This window comes from Platichthys flesus, chromosome 3, assembly GCF_949316205.1.
Source record: "Platichthys flesus chromosome 3, fPlaFle2.1, whole genome shotgun sequence".
NCBI lineage: Eukaryota > Metazoa > Chordata > Actinopteri > Pleuronectiformes > Pleuronectidae > Platichthys > Platichthys flesus.
The window spans coordinates 20355383-20374809 of NC_084947.1; the positions used below are offsets into that span (position 1 = coordinate 20355383).

At 42.3% G+C, this 19427-nt stretch overlaps 2 protein-coding genes across 4 annotated transcripts; one reads left to right on the forward strand and one right to left on the reverse strand.

The window, feature by feature from the left end:
• Positions 1 to 776: 776 nt before the first annotated feature.
• On the reverse strand, positions 777 to 10720 carry ggt5a (gamma-glutamyltransferase 5a). The gene is made up of 12 exons (XM_062380327.1): positions 10554 to 10720; positions 10038 to 10165; positions 9855 to 9950; positions 8517 to 8703; positions 8268 to 8428; positions 7905 to 8051; positions 6855 to 6982; positions 5819 to 6003; positions 5634 to 5725; positions 3921 to 4027; positions 3631 to 3741; positions 777 to 3198 (listed from the first exon to the last, which is right to left on the reverse strand). Exons 1-12 carry the CDS (start codon positions 10718 to 10720, stop codon positions 3052 to 3054), a joined length of 1656 nt encoding a protein of 551 aa, XP_062236311.1. The 3' UTR covers positions 777 to 3051.
• A 1899-nt stretch (positions 10721 to 12619) lies between these two features.
• asphd2 (aspartate beta-hydroxylase domain containing 2) lies at positions 12620 to 18511 on the forward strand. Of its 3 annotated transcripts, XM_062384150.1 has the most exons (5): positions 12625 to 12733; positions 12857 to 12931; positions 14007 to 15211; positions 15709 to 15822; positions 16049 to 18511. In XM_062384150.1, the coding sequence occupies exons 3-5, from the start codon at positions 14347 to 14349 to the stop codon at positions 16177 to 16179; spliced, it is 1110 nt and encodes a 369-aa protein (XP_062240134.1). In that variant the 5' UTR covers positions 12625 to 12733; positions 12857 to 12931; positions 14007 to 14346; the 3' UTR covers positions 16180 to 18511. The 3 variants fall into 3 exon arrangements, with proteins under 3 accessions (XP_062240142.1, XP_062240134.1, XP_062240126.1); XM_062384158.1 differs by lacking the exon at positions 12857 to 12931 and having other exon boundaries at positions 12620 to 12733; XM_062384142.1 differs by having other exon boundaries at positions 12636 to 12931.
• Positions 18512 to 19427: the final 916 nt, after the last annotated feature.

The window sequence follows — 19427 nt, forward strand, 5'->3', positions numbered from 1 at the left end:
CAGGGTGGTCCTACCACATGAGGCCCTACCCATGATCTTCCCCTGGCAACCTTTTGTCCCTGCTGCCAGACATGGTAATTTGGCATTTATAACAGGTGGCTCCTATAAGGTCAGGGCACAGTGTGACTGTCGCACCCATGAAGTGCAAATACCATGTGACAGGGCCACAGAGCCCGCCCCTAAAATCACCGGGATCTTCATCATCTGACCTTTTCCTTTCAGATTAGATTTGTCGCCCAGGATTTTGATGACATATAACAAAAAACAAAACTTGATTTAACGTGTGATTTGAAACTGTGGTTCACGTGGAATTGGTGCATTACATTTCTTCAAAAACTTTCCTGGTTACCACTCTCCTGTTTGTGTGAGTCACTATTTGAGGTGGTTATCTTGCCCCAGCTGCAGCATGCTCCCGCACAAAATGAAAAATAATTTGTGAAAAATAATTAATGAAAAACAGCCCTGACAAGTCACGCAAACTGTTGGGAATACATTACGGTACAAAGGAATAGATTTACAGAGCAGATTGCAGCAGACGTGGCCTCAGGTTAAAAGGAACTTAAGCATCCAAAAAAGCACTTTCTATTATTAGTCTTTGTCATAGGTTTTAATAACTATAACCCTTATCTATTTAACTCTAAATAATATATATTCAGTTTCCCAATTCCTGCGTATATGACTTTCAACACCAGGACTGGGAAAAAACAAATAAATCCATTTCAGGTACCAACATTTTTTATTATTTGTGTTTAACTCAATAAATACAAGTCAAGAATTTTACATATTATGAATTCATGTGCTCCTGTATAATGTATTCAAGTAATAAAAATATTCCGTGCAGACCACATGGTCAAAATATAATGTCAATCGATTAAAGTTGTAAAACGAGGCCTACTTCCTTGCCGCTATCAATTAGATCGGTTCAGGTCGGGGCTCTCATGAAGCGTGAGCAATTTGGGGCCGATTGGACAATGTACAGTAGAGTAACAACAACTTCACTTCAAGCTGATAAGTAGGTGGTGCTATTACCTTCACGATATACTGAGTATTTTGGTGCCGATTGGACAATGCACAGTGGAGTCAAAAGAAACTTTTGTGTCACAGTGAATCAGTAGGTGACGCTATGACCTAGACTTAATATTGAAATGTGGAGCTGTTCAGGCCATGACTCTGATCATGGGAAAGTATTTTAGTGAAGATTGGACAATGCACCATGGACTTATGACAACATCGTCTTCTTTGGGGAGGAATGAAACTTTGTTGCATCTTAATGTTTAAGGTCACAATTCTGACCATGGTCATATGACTTGTCTTAACTAACTTTAGCTGTATATTGTAAAGCAGCCAGGAGCAGTGCATCAAAATAAAAATCATGTCACTTCCTGTCGCCAGCAGGTGTTGTTGTGACAATGAGTCGATATTGAAATATGGATCTGTTCAGCGCTGTGATCTTGTGAAAGAGGGTTGAGGCTGATTGGACAATGCACAGTGGAGTTATAATAAATCCCTCTTTTTTGGCTAATCATCAAACTTTGACGCCACACCACGGTCAGAACGTGTGATGAAAACTCAAAAAAGGTTCAATTAAAATACACAACGTGTAAAATAGCCCAAATGGCCATAAATTCTTAACGGCTGACTTCCTGTTGGGTTAATCTTTTTTCCCCGTCTGCTCATAGTACCGAATTTCGTGAAGATCGGTGAAACCAGACTCAGGGGCTACTCTTTAGAGGGCGCTGTTAGGGCCAATTTGCCAAGCCCATTTCAAATTACTCCATAATACAAAATTGTTTTGGGGTTAAATAGGTTTTTGAGTATGTCTAGGCCCTGAAAAGCGGGGCGCTGGATCATGCATTACGGTCCACGCCATCAAGTGTGGACCACACGCTGAAAAAGTAATGTTAATCGAATTAAAGTTCTAAAACAAGGCTTACCTTGTTTTGGCAGACAGTGGTGCTATCACCATCACTACATACAGACCCATAGATCAGTTCAGGTCAAAAACACTTGTTGTGTTCAGATAGTATAAATCTTTCACATTGGCAACATCTAAGACATCTAAGGAATCAGTGATCACTGTTACCTGTTACTGTGACATTATAAAAATACAACAGCCTTGTGATTTGATGGCATGGAATCAAAGTTTGACGCCACACCACGGCCACACTGTGTGACTAAATCTCAAAGATCAAGTTAGTTTTAATCTCCATGTTGTTGAGATGACCCTCAACGAATCTGAAGTTGATCTGATGAAAGTTTTAGGAGGAGTTGAAATACGAATGTGTAAAATGGCCAAAGTGGCCCCTAAATCCAAAATCTTCGACTTCCTGTTGCTTTTTCATAAAACTCCTAGAGAGTTTTTTGTGCGTCTGTTCATGATACGAATGTGTACCCAATTTCCTGAAAATCTGTGTAAGCTATAGAGACAGTTTGCCATGCCCATTTCAAATTACTCCAGAATGCGTACATTTTTACCACTTTTGAATTTCTTACAAAGTTTCATGAGTTTTTGAGGCATGTCTAGGCCCACAACCGCCCCCTAAGAAAAATAATATAAGGCCCTAATTATGTCTGAAGAATCAGGGCTATAGTACTGAGAGTGAATATCACATGATACCAGATATTAACAAGTTATTAGTTTAGTGAGACAGTGAAAAGTAGCATGTATCCCAGATATTAACAACATCAAATCATTTGTATGATGTCAGCAATGGAATGAATGAACATTGATCAGTGTTTGAATTCAGTTTTCCGACAGAAATATGTCAGAAATGGCTCGAGAGATAAGAACATGTAAAAATAAGCTGAACACGGAGCAGTGGGAGGTCGGGTTCAGTCACAGAGAGAAATCCATCATGTAACAGTAACAATCAGAGGCCATGTGTTTTTAACTGCTACATGTAAACTGTAAGTGTTCAGCTGAAGACGCATGTTGTTCAGCGCCCCATGCGATCATTTTCCAGCAGGACAAACACAATCTGTTCGTGGCAGCAGGAAGGTCTCCTCAACCTTCAGGCCATCCCACGCATCCGACGTCACTCACTCGCTGTCTCAGTATCCGGCTGCTTGGCCCAGTTTCCTGGCATCAGACACGGCACAGATACAGCCATTCTCCTGCTCCACAGCGTTGACCACATTGTAGAAGATGTTCGACATCTCTTGCTTGTGCCCCAGAGCTTTAAGAGCCTTGATTACATTCTGTGGGGATAAGATAAGATAAGATAAGATCAGTGTAAACATACTTGTTACAGCAGCAGATAGTCAGAATGAAGAAGACAATATAAAAGCAATATATTAAAAGGAATAATAAAAAGAGTATGTAAATAATGAAAAAATAGAAAAAAAACCTTAAACTACAAATATTGCAAACAGGTATATTGTATTGTATAATTCAATAATACAATATGGTATGAATATTTAATAGTAATGCAAGTACACATATATATATATACATAAATTCATTTATTATCATAATAAGAGGCATACATGTTGTATAATATATTATAATATAATATAATAAGTTATATACAGATAATGAGCAGGACAGCAATGCGCACAATATTATTTTCATTTAAAAAATAGTTTAAGTAATTATGTGTCACTATCAGATAAATGCAGTGAATGTTGTACCTTGTCAAAGTTGGATTCAAACCTCAGTGTGTTTTTAGAGTCGATGAAAACAACAGGGGCAGCGATGGCCTCCTTCAGGCTCTTTCCAAACCAAAGGTGGTTCATGAGCGTCTGGAGGAGAGACAATAATCATTTTAATTATCCAAATGGAACAGTGATGATCAAACAATGGATTGTGGATGTGCTGAAGTTGCTGCTGAGGACAGCTCTTGCTATGACAACAGTGACGGGCATTGGCCTGCAGCAATTTATCTTAATGGCACTCAGTGTGATTGCCCATGGACGTGTACCGAGGCAATCCCGGTCGTTATCATGCTCCCCCCGGTCGCTCCAATCACCAGCGTCTTCGACTGAGACTTCAGCACGGCGGGAGACATGGAGGAGGGAGGCTGATCCCCTGAGAACACAAAACAAAATGGCTTTGACTAACAGGACAGGCGGCTAGATTTCAGACTCATCAGTGTGAAGATAACAAAAGAGTAATTATTATAAAGGCTCCCATCGAAGGGTGAGGGGCTTTTATTAAGCCCATCACTTTGTGACTTGACCTTTGTTCACCAGCTGACATCTAACAGTTGTGAATGTTTCACTCTGAGCTTCATACTTTCATCAAACATGTCCAACAAATGACATTTCATATGTTATCTCTCTCTCCAATTTGGCAATATCAATGCATATTTGACTGTTTTTTAATAATTCATGTTAATTTAACCTCAACAGTTTAACAAATACTGAATGTATATGTATATATGACATATGTATGTCTGATTTTATTATTTACTCCTCTGACCAATTAAAACCACAAATAAATACAAAATATAGAAATTACCATTAAGCAGGATTGCGCAAAAACTAAAGAATGATTTAATTAAACTAGCTGGAAGGATTTGGTAGGGGCCAATAAAGAAGCAGATTTTATTATAGGGGCATATCCAGTATTCTTTTCTTTTTTTCACTACCTACTAATGTTTTTCTACTTTTTATTGAATTTCTCAAGAACTAATTTAGATATTTTAAGGAAAAAACGGCCCACTTTGGTGCATGCAGCTTGATTGGATTTAGGGGGACTGGACTTGAGGTATGTGCTCTCCTGAGTAACATTGTGTCTCAAATAGTCAGAGACAAAGAAATCTACAGTGTGATGTTAATCATGTGTGGGTTTAGTCAGACCATTGGGAGTTCTTATACTTGATTTACTCCCCACAGACATCCCAATAGATTGATTTAGGGTTAAGGAAGGCAATGCTGCCAAAAACGACTTGGCAATAATTTTATACCTGCACCAAGGAGGTTATGTTTGTCAACTGCTTTGCTATTGTTTTTGTTAGTTAGCGGGTTAACGCAGAAACTAATAGACAGATTAGTGCAAAACTTGGTGGGAGGATGTTGTATGTGTCTGGAGAGAACCCATTCAATTTTGCAGTGCATCCAGGATTATTCAATTTTTTTATTTAACATTGAGTGTGTTCCCACATTTGCGCTGATAATTCATGGATCTTGATGAAATAAATAAGGCATTTTAAGAGGACTTATATATATATATATATATATACATATATATGTGTGTGTGTGTGCATTTGGTGCAAATCCAAGTTTGTATTGAACTTAATTGTGGTTTCATGAAGGGGGCTGTTAAACATTGGTGCCCCAATTCATTAAATTTAAATCGTTTAGGGTGTCCAGCGTCTCCAGGACCAGTAAATTTGTCTAGAAGTTACATGATAGAAAGATTACTTAATATCAACCCGATGAATAATATGTGGTGCACATTCTGAGGTCTCAGATACAGTAAAACAGCCCCCCCCCCCCCCCCCTGCAGCACTTACTGTCTCAGAACATCTAATCAATTCAATACATTCTGCTCATTGGATAACTCATTAAAGACTCCTAGAAATTAGAGTTTTTTATACAACTATAACGTGCTCCATCCTCAGACGTCCTGGTTATCAAAGAACAGAAAAATACTCAATGAATATGAATGAATATGAAAATGATCGGGTTACCAGGAAAGAGATTGTCGACTCGGCCGCAGAAGTCGGACAGCTCGTTGTTGAGGATGACTCCGGTGCTCGGAGAGAAGACCTTGGAGCCAAAGCTGCAAAGAAAGTACATAAACTGAATCATCAAACTATGACAGCTGATATTAAATCATTCCTCTACTTTTGTTGCTGTCTTTGCAGGTACTGACATGTGGTTGATGGTGCTGGTGACAGACACAGCAGATCCATCCTCAGCCAGCACCGACACGTGCGTGGTGCCCACACTGTCCAGGTGCGGGGTGATGTTATAGTACTGGGGATCGTGAGTCTTGTCGCTGCTGATCAAGTTGCGTATGTTGTCGGCAAAGCTGTCCTCTGTGAATTTCCTCGCCATCTGCGGAAAGTGCAGTGAACTTAAAAACGCATGTGTCACAGATTTCAAGGATTGGTGGATGGATGGATGGATAGATGGATGGATGGATGGATGGATGGATGGATGGATGGATGGATGGATGGATGGATGGATGGATGGATGGATGGATGGATGAGTGGATGGATAGATGTAACTGACACCAATTTTTGTCTCGACTCTTCCCCCACCTCAGGAGATGACACACAACCTCACACAAGTTTCTTTGGTCGCCAAAACAACAAAGTCTGCGTTACAACCAAGCATGTTAGCTTAGTGTGCTCATGAGGTCTGTTGATATGTTGACTGACATGTCAGATAACTTGTGAGCCTCACTTGAACACTGAAGAGTTCTTGGACTGTAGAGAGTAAAGGCATTTAGTCAAATGATGCTCAAGTGAGTGTAATTTTGAAGCATAATAATACCTCGCTTGTATCTTTCCATTTAATGTAGCTGTATATATTTGCTCTGCTCTATTGCAGAGGAGGACATTGTACATCTAACTAGAGTAGAGCCTGTCTTTATTTGAGAGCATTAGCTGCTTTGCAGTTTAATTATCAGTACATAAGGTACTTGGAATGAGCTCAAGCGGCACCTAATCTGCAAAACAACTAGATTTACTCTTAATAATCTAATAACATTTCGCTGACTAGACATTTCACAGAAGGACTTCTACATTAGAGCAATACTTCAATAAAACAATCTAAATACTTCTTCCATCTTTGGCTATAAGGTTTAACTAAACTTAACTCCTTTAGTGTAATGGTGATGTGTACAGCAATGACATGTGTAAATATGTGCTCCCATGTTCACTCGAACATTTTGCGATTCTCACTTGTTCTGAAGTGAGCTGTGGATGGATGTGTTTCTTCAGTCCATTGGCAAACTTGAAGGCTTCAACGTAGCGGTGATATGCCAGAGTCTTCAGTTCCCCTGTCAGAGACGCTGAATTCAGGCCATATCCTGTAAACACAAACACTCGTTTGGTTGGTTCAACTTGAGACAATCCTACCTCCCAAGATATGCATTGACACCATGAAACAAAGAAACTCATTTCAACTACTTCAAATTTGTTTGTCATTATTTGATGTGTTTTGTTTCCCGATATTTGTATGATTTACTTTTATGGACGGCGGTCTGTTTTTGCATTAACACCATATAGGAACTCTGTTACAGTCTGTATCTTGCGGGGACGTGATAATCGTTGCAATGTTTAACTCTAAAGACAAACGCGGCTGGAGAGGTTTTATACTCAGCTTATAGTTTTCGACTGTTGGTTATTAGAGGACAGTGATGTGGAGAGAAGTTAACACAAATAATTCCATCAGTCAAAGAAGAACTGCAGTGTGGTCTATATCCTTGGGGAAGTGAACTATCAAAATAATGTATTAATATATATATATTATAAGTATTAGCCTTTATGTTTGCCAATATGCGTCGATATAAAAAAAACCATGCAAAAAGATGTGCATTTATGTTTATATTTGCATACATTCTTTGACATACATCAATTTCTATATCTTTAGTTGCATTTGGGTTTTATTTTTGTTTGTTTTATTTTTGTTTGTTTTGTTTATATATATGGTTAAACTGTAAAATATCAAGTCTCCAGGGTTTAGATAAAAGCATCTTAGGAATCATTACTGACATTATTATTACATATGTATCTGTTCATGTATCATATCAGAAATGTTTTACCACCTAATGCTGGTATCAGTCCCCAAAACTCCATCCTTATTCAAACCAACCCTTTCTCGTTATTTGAGTCAACAACATGAAGGCTTTGATGTGGACGGATCTGTTCAAAGCACGAATATAGCTTCCACGCTATGTGATGTGAAAGTGAAGATGAGCAGCAGCTCTGCAGTCTATTTACAACAGGGACCTTTGAGGATGTTCAGGATGAGGCTGAGGATGGTGCCGCCTGCAGGGGGTGGAGGTATGTACATCTGGTACTCTCCCAAAGGAACAGCCCACGCATCAGTCACTGTAGCTCTGTACGACGCCAGGTCCTGCATCGTGAGCGTTCCTCCTGAGCGAGAATATCACAAACAAATGGTTCTGCTGAGTGAAAACGCAACTGAGCTCAAAGTAATCAAGATTTTTAATGGATCCAGGCAGCCCACACTGCAGTCTGTGAAGGACCACTGCAGTGCTTCAAGTGATTTGGTCATTTCTAATTAGATCAGTGTGCCCGGCAGAGAGAGGACAGAGCGAGGAAAGAGAATACAATGAAACCTCACAATACCTGCCTCCTGTATGTCTCGGATTAAATCCTCTGCCACTCTCCCAGTGTAGAAGACGTCTGCCCCGTGATTCGCAATCATCTCAAAGGTGTCAGCCAGTTTCTCAAACCTCACTGTGTTGCCAGTCTTCAGCAAGTTCCCGTCCTTATCTGAAAATAACTTCCTAAAGGGCAAACACAGAGAAAGAACACATCACTCAGTTACAGGGATGATAAAATTGAAAGTGATGTTTCTGTTGGTGTGTTTCGTACCGCAGTGCCTGGGTCTGGTTCGTATCAACGTGTGAGATGTATCGACCTTGGATTTGAGGGATGGGAAACCCCTTCCTGGCCAGTTGGATGGTCGGCTGGAAGAGGGTGGCCCACGGCAACTTCCCATAAAGCCTGTGTGCCTGTTCGTATCCTCGAATTTCCCCTGGGACCCCGATCCATTGACTACCTGGAGGGAAAGAGATTCAGACAACTCTTTTGACAACCCCCCCACATCTACCTTTGGAGGGGACCTGACCATGAAGTTGGGAGCCACTGGACGAAACCAAACTCCACTTCGACTGATGACAGATGCATACGCTTTTTGTACATTATGTAATGCAATATTTATAAGTTTTAAGGTAAGAGGCATTTCAATGAACTCTAATACATTATCGTGGTGGAGGATAGAGATCGTGGTGGCTGCTGATCATGGACTTTATGATTAAAACAAGACGGGATGTCACACCTTAATAAGCCCTACCAGACAAATTATGATATGTGAATGTGTTGAAAATAATGTTTCCCTCTTCTCCAATTCACTTCCCTTTAATTCAATTAGCCTCTGATCACAACAGACATTCTATCAAGGCACATCCCAAAGTAACATAAAAAAACTAAAGAGAAAGTGTTGGTTTATGCTTGAAATTTTGTATGTTTGTTGTATGTTTTTCTTATATTTTGGCTTATTCCTCCTACTATATATAAATAAACCTTATCTTAGGAAATTATAAGCTCTTTCAGCAATGAGGAAATAATCATGAAGATGCTTTACAGTAAAGACAAATAATAAAAGTGAATGAAATGCAGAGCTTTACAATAAATACCCTCAGTAAATAAAAAGTGATTTTTAAGAAGAGATTTAAAAGAGGATATTGAATTACATCGCTGAGCACAGTGAAGACCGGACCAGCTTCAATGAAAGGGAACATGTTATGATTTATTTGAATTGTGTTCTATTATAAACAAAGATTTCACTTTCACTTGTGTGTTTTGAGCACGCATGTGCCTGTGTGTGCGAGTCTGTGCGTGTATATACAAATGCATATGCAGGTCCAGGAAAGGACATATAACATCTTCATGGCTGGACCCGACATTAATCTTTCAACTTGGTGTCTTGGTGTGATAAACATAGCAGCTCTCCTGATGTGAACCAAGCTGAAGAGTCTGACATAAGGAACAAAATGTTTATGTGGCCTCCTTCAGTGAGAATGCAGGAGCAGAGTGACCTAGTGACTAAATATCTCACACAATAGCCTGAACCAGAAAAACAAGGACAGCCTCCCAGGGAGAGGAATCAGAAAGATAAATCAAATAGATGTCTTAAGGTCAGAGTGTTACCTGACAGCAACTGGAAGGTCTTGGGACATGACTTGAGCAGGTCAGGTTTAAACTTCTGTGGTACGGTCTCTCTGGCGTTGATGATTTTCACTTTACCTATGAAAGGACATATTAACTCTTCACCTCAGCAGGGCTTCATTGGCTCTGCTGTATTGCAGTGATGTATTCGTATGTGTGTGTTACCAGAGCTGTCCATCACAGTGAATATGGACCCCCCTCCAGGGCCCATACTCTGAGGGTTGATGATGGAGGTGCACAGCAGTGCAGCAATGGCGCCATCTACTGCTGAGCCCCCTCGTTGGAGGATGTCCCTAAAAGATTTCACACTTAATTACTGTCATTATGACCTCATTTTACTACTGCTGCACATACCAGGTAAGGTATGTTTGTTATTCGCCGGCTGGTCTTGTTATTTAGAGACTGGACTTGTTTTGGCACCTACTGGTGTAAAAACCAGTGGGTGAGGCATTTTTCAAATGCCGCTGTTTTGTTCTGATAATTTTTGAAAACGTAGAAACCACAAAATAAAACAATAAATACAAATATATAAGGTTCAATTTATTTAACCACGCTTTGAATTTGTAGGTGAGGTTATTCTTGAAAAAGTGCAAAGTTTGGCTTTGTTTGTTGTGCGTAAAGCGTGCGTAAACCCACTGGGCAGAACAAATGATCCAAGTACACAGCAGAAGTGAAACTCACCGTCCAATCTCTGAACACGTCCGAGAGTCTGCGGCCACTGCAGCACGTGAGAAGGTCCCGGCTGGACACTTGCGTCTCACAAATACAGCAAGACACACAATTAAGACGAGCACGCAGAGAAGCAGCAGCGCGCACCAGGTGTAAACCCTCGCCTTTGACTTCGCCATGGATGATTGTAGCAGACGTCTCTACGGGGCTTCTGACCTTTACAGGTTATCACTACTGAAATAAGAAAACTCCTCTGAGTGACTGCGCGGTTGTGCCATCAAAAGGGGCGTCTGCATCGGACTGGTCAGGCTCCGCCCTCAGTCCGGAGGTCCAGAGGAGGAATTGGAGGAGACGAGGGGGGCACATGTTGCGCACAAGTTGTTGTTATATTTGAATGTATATTACTGTACTGGTGATGTGTCCACTTAACTCAGGTAACAGATGACAGGCATCAGTACGGTGGCCGGTGGCCCTGAGAGCTCAACGAACAGCTTACGTCAGGAATATTCACATACTTTCCAGATCCCAGTAAGCCTCCACCCTTAGGGCACTGATACAGTGTATCCCAAGCTTGGTGCCAGGTGAGTGCACACAACTAACAAGTTATTCATATTTTTGTTTAGTATTTTTACTGACCTGGCAGGGGAAAACTGCTTCAAATCAAACTCACTTAAAAATCCGCTTCTTAGCTTGAATTATTAATTGTTTTAATACACAGAAGACCTCGGGTGCTTAGGGAACGAATTATTACATTATCAGTGAAACAAGCAGCTGGATGTGGGGAAGACAAACAATGTTTAAATATAATCCGTGTTCAATTCCTGGGTAATGTTCTATGTTCCCCAGCATGTGGTCTAAGTAGTTGGCCCTTTCTTGGTTTAAATGTGTTGACCATGTTTTCCTGTTGTGTATTAAACTATCATCATCAAACTGCTGCTCTGTGACGCTGCGGACTCAACCCAAGAGAGCCGCACTGCATCATGGGAAATGCTGTCTGCAGTCGCAACAAACAGTCGACGGGTGATTCAGGAGGCTCACGGAAGAGGGAGGATTACATCTGAGTCAAGTCCACCAAATAGAAGCAGAGCTGTGCCGGATATAAGGTAAGATTTCCTTCAAAAGAAAAGAATGGATATACAACAGTTGGCTCTCAGTGAGTCATTTTATTAACTACTCAGTTTGTTGAACTTTTAAATAGAAATTGGTTAAAAAGCTCAGTGCCTAAGTTGACTTATTCTGGTTTTTTGTTTTAAGATTTAGTGGTATGTAATGGCAGAAATAATATTCATAACTATATAGTATTTTATTTTCTGTCCTGACACAATTTTTTTAATTTCTGTTGACATTATAGCTACTTGCACTTTATTTATGGCCATGACTTTAAATTAGTTATTCCACTAAGGCTTTACCATAGACTTTATATAAAGATGGACGACATGACAACTCCCCAAAAGTGTAGCCGATGTGTCTCAATTACCACCTGGTGGCTGGCTGTGGTATAGGTCAGAAGTCATGAGGTACACAAACAAATACATTTTGAAAGATGGTTTTCTGACATTTTAGGTTGTTCTTATCACAATGATGTATGTCCAAGTGCAAATTGTATTTGATCCTATGAAAACTAGGTGAAACATCTTGATTGACAGCTGAGACTGACTCACGTTAGGTTGAGCTTATGCATCAAGGGAACCTCTCTAATGCAAATTCCATCCCTTGATTGCTACTGAGCAGACTATGCCTCCAAATGCACAAGATGGCAGCGTTCATGACCAGGATATTGTTGGCTCCCTTTCTGGATAGTGCGAGGAAGTAGAGAAACATTGATGCATCGTCCATCTTTATAAACAGTCAATGGGCTTTACCAGGTCGAGTAGCCGAATCCTTATTAATGTAAATTGTTGAGCAGCCAACCTGGAACTTGTTGCACTGTGGTCTTGTGTGAGGTGGGAGGTGCTTTGAGTTCTGTTGCTTCCTTTGCTATTTTTGCTGAATGAAATCATTCAGCAAACCATGCCTCGCCATGACGTTTATTTTGAAAGGGTGTGACCGGAAGTACTGTTGTATGATCCTCCGGCCTCTTGACGTTGGGTGTCTTCCTCCGGTGGAGCTTGACTATTTACAACAATATAGTGTGAAAGCCTATCTGACGCTGCCGTGCACCACAGACAGGCAGACCGGGAGTCGCACCGTCGGTAGGACAGCTTTTGTATTTTATTTCCTCCAGAGTACGATGCGTGTCGCTTCCTTCGGGACTTCATTTGTGCGTTTTCCCCATTATGTTGGCAAGTGATCTCCGTCTGCTCTGTCCACTGCAGTGGTGCGCAGCTTCGCCTGGGGAAACACCTGTGCGCCTCTCCTCCCCAGCGGCCACAGCCATGAATGTTGAGTAGGTATGGATCATGCAAACCTGTGCAACAACCATCCACGAGGGAAACGTGGAAAGCTTCTTGTTTACCGTGGGTTATTGGGGCGTTATAGCTCATCCATATGTGTGGCCAGCACTTTGTGTGGCACCATGGCCCCTGGTTGCAGCAGCTCCACTGGCCAGATAACATGGAGGCAGTGTTGGAGGAGCAAAGCTAATAAGTATGTGAGTGTGGGTGTGTGTGTGTGTGTTGGTTTCATGGTTGGGTGTAATGGTTCTGAAATGCAGCGGGAGTGTGGGGGCGTCTTGATGCTGTCAGGCAGGATGGGGGAGGATCTATTGGATCAGGATTGCCCGACCATTTTTGGTGAGGGGCGCACCGTGGAGCTCCGATCACAGCTGACGCATTGCACTTCCTCGCGTTTTGTTTCTTGGTCCATTACCATTATATAATCGCACCCATTTAATCCAGTCTCTATTGTGTTTCTGAGGCAGATTACACAGACTACCACCCCCAACCCACCCTATTCATCCATTTATGCAGCTCCTGCTGAGAAACCTATGAATGCCAATTAAATGAAATGTGGGTGGGTGGCAACACTGTTTATGTTTACTCAATGCAATGTTTAGTGCGCGTGCACGTGTGTGAGGGTGGGGAGTGCGCCAAAATATATACAAGAGGAAGAGATGTCTCTTAAATGCAGCACTGTGCCTGTGACTCATGGTTTTAAACAGTGCAGCGCAGGGGGCTGTGTGGAGAGTTGACATTCAAATAGTCTCCAAAGTGTGTGTGTGTGTGTGTGTGTGTGTGTGTGTGTGTGTGTGTGTGTGTGTGTGTGTGTGTGTGTGTGTGTTTGTGTGTGTGTGTGACTTCCAGCAGGTGTGCTGTCAAACCCAGAGCAGCAGCAACGTTTCTTTTCACAGACACAACGCAAAAGTGTCAAGAGGTTCCTGCATATGACTTCACACACATTAACATCAAGCATTCGTTTTACGGCATTAAGATCAGTCTCAGCACTCTTCTGATTTAACTCTTCTCAGTTACAAGCGTCCTCTTCCCCTCTCATCCCCTTCTTTCTCTCCTTCTGTTTGTTTTCCAGAGAACAGATTACCCCAAGGCGCGGTGTCTGTCTGCATTTGTCTGAGAGAACGAGAGAGGGAGCAGCACAAATACCGCACAGCCAGACGCCATGCGAGGAGAACGCATCCCTCACTGCAGAGTGCTGAAATGTTAGCACAGAAGAGCGAGTGTGTCAGATCAAATCAGCAGACTGTTTACACTCGGGGGGGGATACGAGCTGCCTGACACCAGACCCACTAACGCCCTGTGTGCAGTTTAAGGCCCCTTTCAGTTGCGATCAAGAAAAGACGTGTTAACACTTCCATCAGCACTTTTTGTTACCCCTCACGTCAGATTCAGCAATCCAGAAGCGAGCCGAGATGGAGTGGTCGCTGGAGAGTGTGAGGGAGATGGTGGCTGGAGGGATGCAGTCTGTGAGGGAGTGTGAGATCTGTGCTCTGGCCATAGCCATGTGCGTGCTGCTGCTGTTCATGTGGTATTGTTACAGGGTTGGCCGGGAGCACGGCTCAAGCCCCCTGCGTGGGAGGTATCTGGCCGGGCCTGGCCGGATTGGAGGCGTTGTGGGGGGCTTCATGAATACAGACTGTCGTGGCAGGGGCAAAGGGAAACTCGGATCATTGCTGGAAGAGCAGAACGGCTTCGCTTTCTGCCAGTCGTCCGATTGTTTCCGCTGCACCAGTGCCGGGGAAAGCCTGAACCAGAGGCTCTACCACAGCCTGCAGGATTACGCCAAGCGCTACACCTGGTCAGGTATGGGCAGGGTGCACAAAGGAGTCCGCGATCAAGGCCGCTACCTAAACAGCAGACCAACCATCCAGCGGCCGGAGGTCTTCTTTCTGCCCGACCTGCCGTCAGCGCCTTTCTTCTCCAGGGAGATACAGAGGCATGACGTGGAGCTGCTGGAGCAGAGCTTCCCCGCCCTTCTGGCTGAGTTTGAGAGCATCTACCACCAGCCTCCGGCCCGCAGCGGCTCCTCTCTCCCGCCGGGGTGGAAGGTCAACAGCACTCCCCGCGGGCAGTGGTGGACCTACTACCTAGTCAACCAAGGCACCCCTCTGGTTCTTAATGTGAGGAGATGTCCACGGGCGTGGAGGGTGCTGGGACAGCTGCGCACCTTCATCGCCAACAACGTGTTCGGCAACGCCTGCTTCTCTGTGCTGACGCCCGGAGCTCTGATCACTGAGCATTATGGTCCGACAAATGTCAGGCTGCGCTGCCACCTGGGTAAGAGAGTGAAGTGTTGTGTACCGATTCAGCCATGTGATATATGAGGCACTGAATGCAACACAACAGCAGATGATTTCAATAAGGAGAAGAGGTGAAGTGAGTCAGCTGCTGTAGAGTTTAAATTGATGGAAGAACATGGGTGAAATTTTGTTTTCATTGCACCTTTTGATATATTTGCCTCTGTACACCGTAGTTTGTTGTGTAGAAAGTATATTTTGCAGGATGCTTTAATACGGCACTGTATAATGATACAGGCTTTGAAGGTTCAGTGTGTAGAACTTAGTGGCGATGAGAAACACCAATGTAAACATCAATAGGATTATTTTATATTCAATCTCTGCCAATAGATCCTTTTCACCTAAATCTTACACACTGAACCTTTAATAACAGAACATTTAGTGAGGGATGGGTCACATGTGAGATTTCCTAGCAACACAAACTGCCTTGTATTTAGCCTGACCCATGGATGGACTGTTTATGCCCTTCTTGTGCAGGTCTCAGAGTTCCCCCTTCCTGTGAGCTTGTGGTCGGTGGAGAGCCACAGTGCTGGTCCGAGGGCAGCTGTCTGCTTTTTGACGACTCCTTCCTCCACAGAGCCTTTCATGAGGGTAAGAAGGGATTACAATGTCAAATATTTGACTGCACTCTGCCCCCTTCTTTTTACTTATTTCATGAAGGAGGATTGACCCAAAAGGGTTATAAACCAATATCACTTAAGAAAATGTAGTTTATTTTTGTTTTTTTTTAACGCGTTTGATATGGGTTCCTGTTCAAAACAGTGACAAAATACGGTTCTTGATTCTTCTCCTGTGGTGTTTCCCTTTGTGTTTGCAGGCGGTGAAGAGGATGGCCCCAGGGTGGTCTTCATGGTGGACCTGTGGCACCCCAACGTGGCCGCTGCTGAGAGACAAGCCCTGGACTACATTTTTACTCCTGGCCGCTTAGAGGACAGGGAAGGGAAATAGGTGTGAGTGAGAAACCATGTCCAAGCGAGAGACGGATGGCCTTTAGAGAGGTGTCTGTAGGATTGGGGAGCAACTCGTCTTTTTCTTGCTCTCTCTGCCTCCAGACCAGCTCTCACTTTCACTGTGTACATATACAGTATCGGTCGTAGCTCTTCTTAGCAGATGACGAAACTTTGGGCCTCTTTTATCAATCATGCTCATGTTTTTGCCTGTAGACTGAAAGACAGCCATACGGGAAAGTACTTCAAACCTTAGCAGGTGCACGATTGTTTACGCAAACATTTTACTTGAGTGTATTAAAACCATAGCAGAGACATGTGAGGTTTTCTCTTTCATTGCTGTTTGTTAGTGAGCAGGATTACACAAAAACTACAGTTGTGGAGGGGTGGGAAATTACCTTTGGAGCAGAAACAGATGATGCTCCGCAGTTTCTACGGACTTTATCCGCCTGGCCTCCATAGAATCCGATACGTAGAAGCCACCCACAAAGATGTCAAAGAGTTTGTGGTGGTAAAAGCTGACGAATGTATCGTAAACATGATCAAGAGAGCTCTGCAGCGGCGTTAATACGTCACTTCTGCCTCTGCTAGCTGCACCCGGCTGCTCCACCTCTCGTAAATAAAAGGGGGGATTTGATGCTGTTGTGAACGTTGAGGACCTCCCACTGTGGTTGTGCATGTGTGAAAGAGAGACCAGGGTTAACCTCCGTAGCCAGTTCTCTGGATTTTATCCTCAGTGAATGAAAACAGTTAAGGAGATCCATAAGGCCAACCTGCTCTATTCGCTTTACATGAACTGCAGTCGCTGGGCAAGCCTTTATGTGCCGCGACCTCCTCCCAGGCATCAGGACACACAAATCACAACGGCACATGACTTGACTACACTAAACATCTAACACATGCTATGGTTTATTTTACTCTGACTTATCTAGGTACACCCACATATACATTTCTGCAAGGGCTAAGATATTTGATCATTTAACTTTTTACATGACTCAACATATCCAGTCCCACTCCAGCTTATCATTTTGTGGGTTTGAATATTTTCATTTCAGAACAGACGCACAACAAACCTTTGACTTTTGCCTGCTTGCAGAATGTATATTTTAGTGATTGTAGCTTTCATAATGTATTTGTGTTAAAGTAACACTGAAGTTGAGGAAGCACTCGTAGACCACTGGTTCGTTCACTGACAGACGGGTACAGGATGATTCAATAAATCAATGAAGGGCGTTTGTTTCAGTCAAATTTGGATCTTGGTTTGCGACAGGGTGCACAGTTTGGGATTTTAATAACATCCTGACAAAACTGGCGACTGCAGATAGATCTATGACATGTTCCTGTGTTAATCATTATTAAGGCAAACCGATTTTATCCACATGTGGTTTGATATTTGAGGTCCAATGTCAGTCGCGACATGAATGTTTACAGACAGTCTCTGTCTCGACGACTCCTGCTGGTGTGGTAGTTAATTGTGCTCCTCTCTGGAAAAGTCCGCCCTGCTTTCTCAAGACACGGTTAGAGAAGCACATTTTTAGGTCCAACTGTGTGAGTCGGCCTGTGCTGTGTCACTGGATATGAAGTGTTTTTGGTAAATTTACTAAACTCTTGTAATTTGCTTGTATTTGATATCAGGTTTGTATTTCTGTAAATAGGGTTGAGTTTAAAAAGAAAACAACAACAACTGAACAGTCTGATGATGTTTTAAAATGATTGTCTTCAATGCTATAACTATTGTGTTGTCTTGATTTTACAGCTGAAGTGATGGCAATTTCATTCTCCGTTCTCAAAGAGCCAACCATGAGATCATTTTGATAGATTGAATTTGTAGATTCTGTAAAAATGTTTATGAAGTATTATCTCCGTTGTTCTGTGACGTTTTTTTATTTTAGTCATTTTTGCAGCGCCACACGTTGCCCATTGTTAAAGCCACAACCCTGGATTCTACGATAGCACTTCATGGGCGTTCGTGCACAGTGTGGAAAGGTAGCGAAAATTCCTCTTCAGCATCTTCACAAGTCCAACTGCAATTCAAGATAATCATGGAGTCAACTCCAATGTTTACAGAAGTATGATCATTTTCAAGTTGTTTACGACATCGGACGACACCGACACTCACATTGAGCTGTCCATAACTACTGTAGATTTGAAATGAAGAGTGCTTTAAATCCACTTAAGACAATGAAATCTGTCATTCCGAAGCATTTGCTTTACAGTATAAGATGGGGCAACCATATTGTTTACATTTGGATTAAAGATTTGTGCTTTAACACAGTCTTGTGTGGATTTTGAACAGTATTTCTGTACATTTAATAAATGGTATCTTATCTAACGAGCTGTTGTCAGAGGTGTCACTTTAACACAGAAATAGAGATGTGGACATCACATGGTATGAACTTAATCTAGTACATTGTGCTCAATGAACCATTTCAGAAGAAAAAAATATCGCTTGCGCAGAATTGCTACCCTGGTATCGACAATAGACTTTTCCATTTAAAGCAAGAGGACAAAATAAATTGTGTTGCTTCCTCTCAGACAGATGCAGTTTGGATGCAGCGGTACCAGGAGGCGTTGGCATGCAACGCTGCTGTCACTGCTCTGATTTCTCATTATAGCAGCAGCTATTTACTGCCAGGCTTTGTAGCCTCAGCATGGACAGCATTAAAGCGCTGAGGCAACAAGAACAATGCTTAAATAAAATCAGTAGGGTCATTGTTACTTCATGGGTTCATAAAGAAACTTTCTCCAGAGCCAAGGAAAATGGATTCCTGACACAGCATCAGCATCCTTCACTGTATGGGATCTCCAATGGTACGTTCCCTTTCTCCACATCTGTCACATGTTGGTGTGCCAATAATCACCAATGATAAAAAATACATATAGGCTGACTCATGTAGGAAGACAGTAGTGATGGTTTTTATAGACTGCATGTTTTGCGGACACAGAATTGTTTTTGTTTCGGCTGTTGAATCATCAAAGAAGACAATAGTAGTTATTCTTAGATTACTGCCTTGCATCCAGAGTGGAGCCTTCTGTGTGTTTGAGAGAGAGAGCGAAACACTACGTGTCATCATCGGAGCACCAGAACATTACTGCATTTGGACAGACATTTCATGTAGTGTAGAGATTCTTAACTCATCGTAATAAGAGCAATACAGAGGAAAATGTGACTCATTATCAACCACTAAATTCACATTATTCACACAACTTGTCATCCTCAGAGATGTTTTGAAATCAACCATCGTCGAG

What these genes read in the sequence shown, in the direction of transcription:
- ggt5a (XM_062380327.1), bottom strand. Translation starts at nt 10,720, where the DNA reads ATGGCGAAGTCAAAGGCGAGGGTTTACACCTGGTGCGCGCTGCTGCTT. An exon ending in CACAGCTCACTTCAGAACAA is followed by an intron (nt 6,004 to 6,854) that starts GTGAGAATCGCA and finishes CACTTTCCGCAG; the next exon opens with ATGGCGAGGAAATTCACAGA. An exon ending in AGTCGACAATCTCTTTCCTG is followed by an intron (nt 4,028 to 5,633) that starts GTAACCCGATCA and finishes TTGTGTTCTCAG; the next exon opens with GGGATCAGCCTCCCTCCTCC.
- asphd2 (XM_062384158.1), top strand. Translation starts at nt 14,347, where the DNA reads ATGGAGTGGTCGCTGGAGAGTGTGAGGGAGATGGTGGCTGGAGGGATG. An exon ending in CAGGCTGCGCTGCCACCTGG is followed by an intron (nt 15,212 to 15,708) that starts GTAAGAGAGTGA and finishes CTTCTTGTGCAG; the next exon opens with GTCTCAGAGTTCCCCCTTCC. An exon ending in CCACAGAGCCTTTCATGAGG is followed by an intron (nt 15,823 to 16,048) that starts GTAAGAAGGGAT and finishes TTGTGTTTGCAG; the next exon opens with GCGGTGAAGAGGATGGCCCC.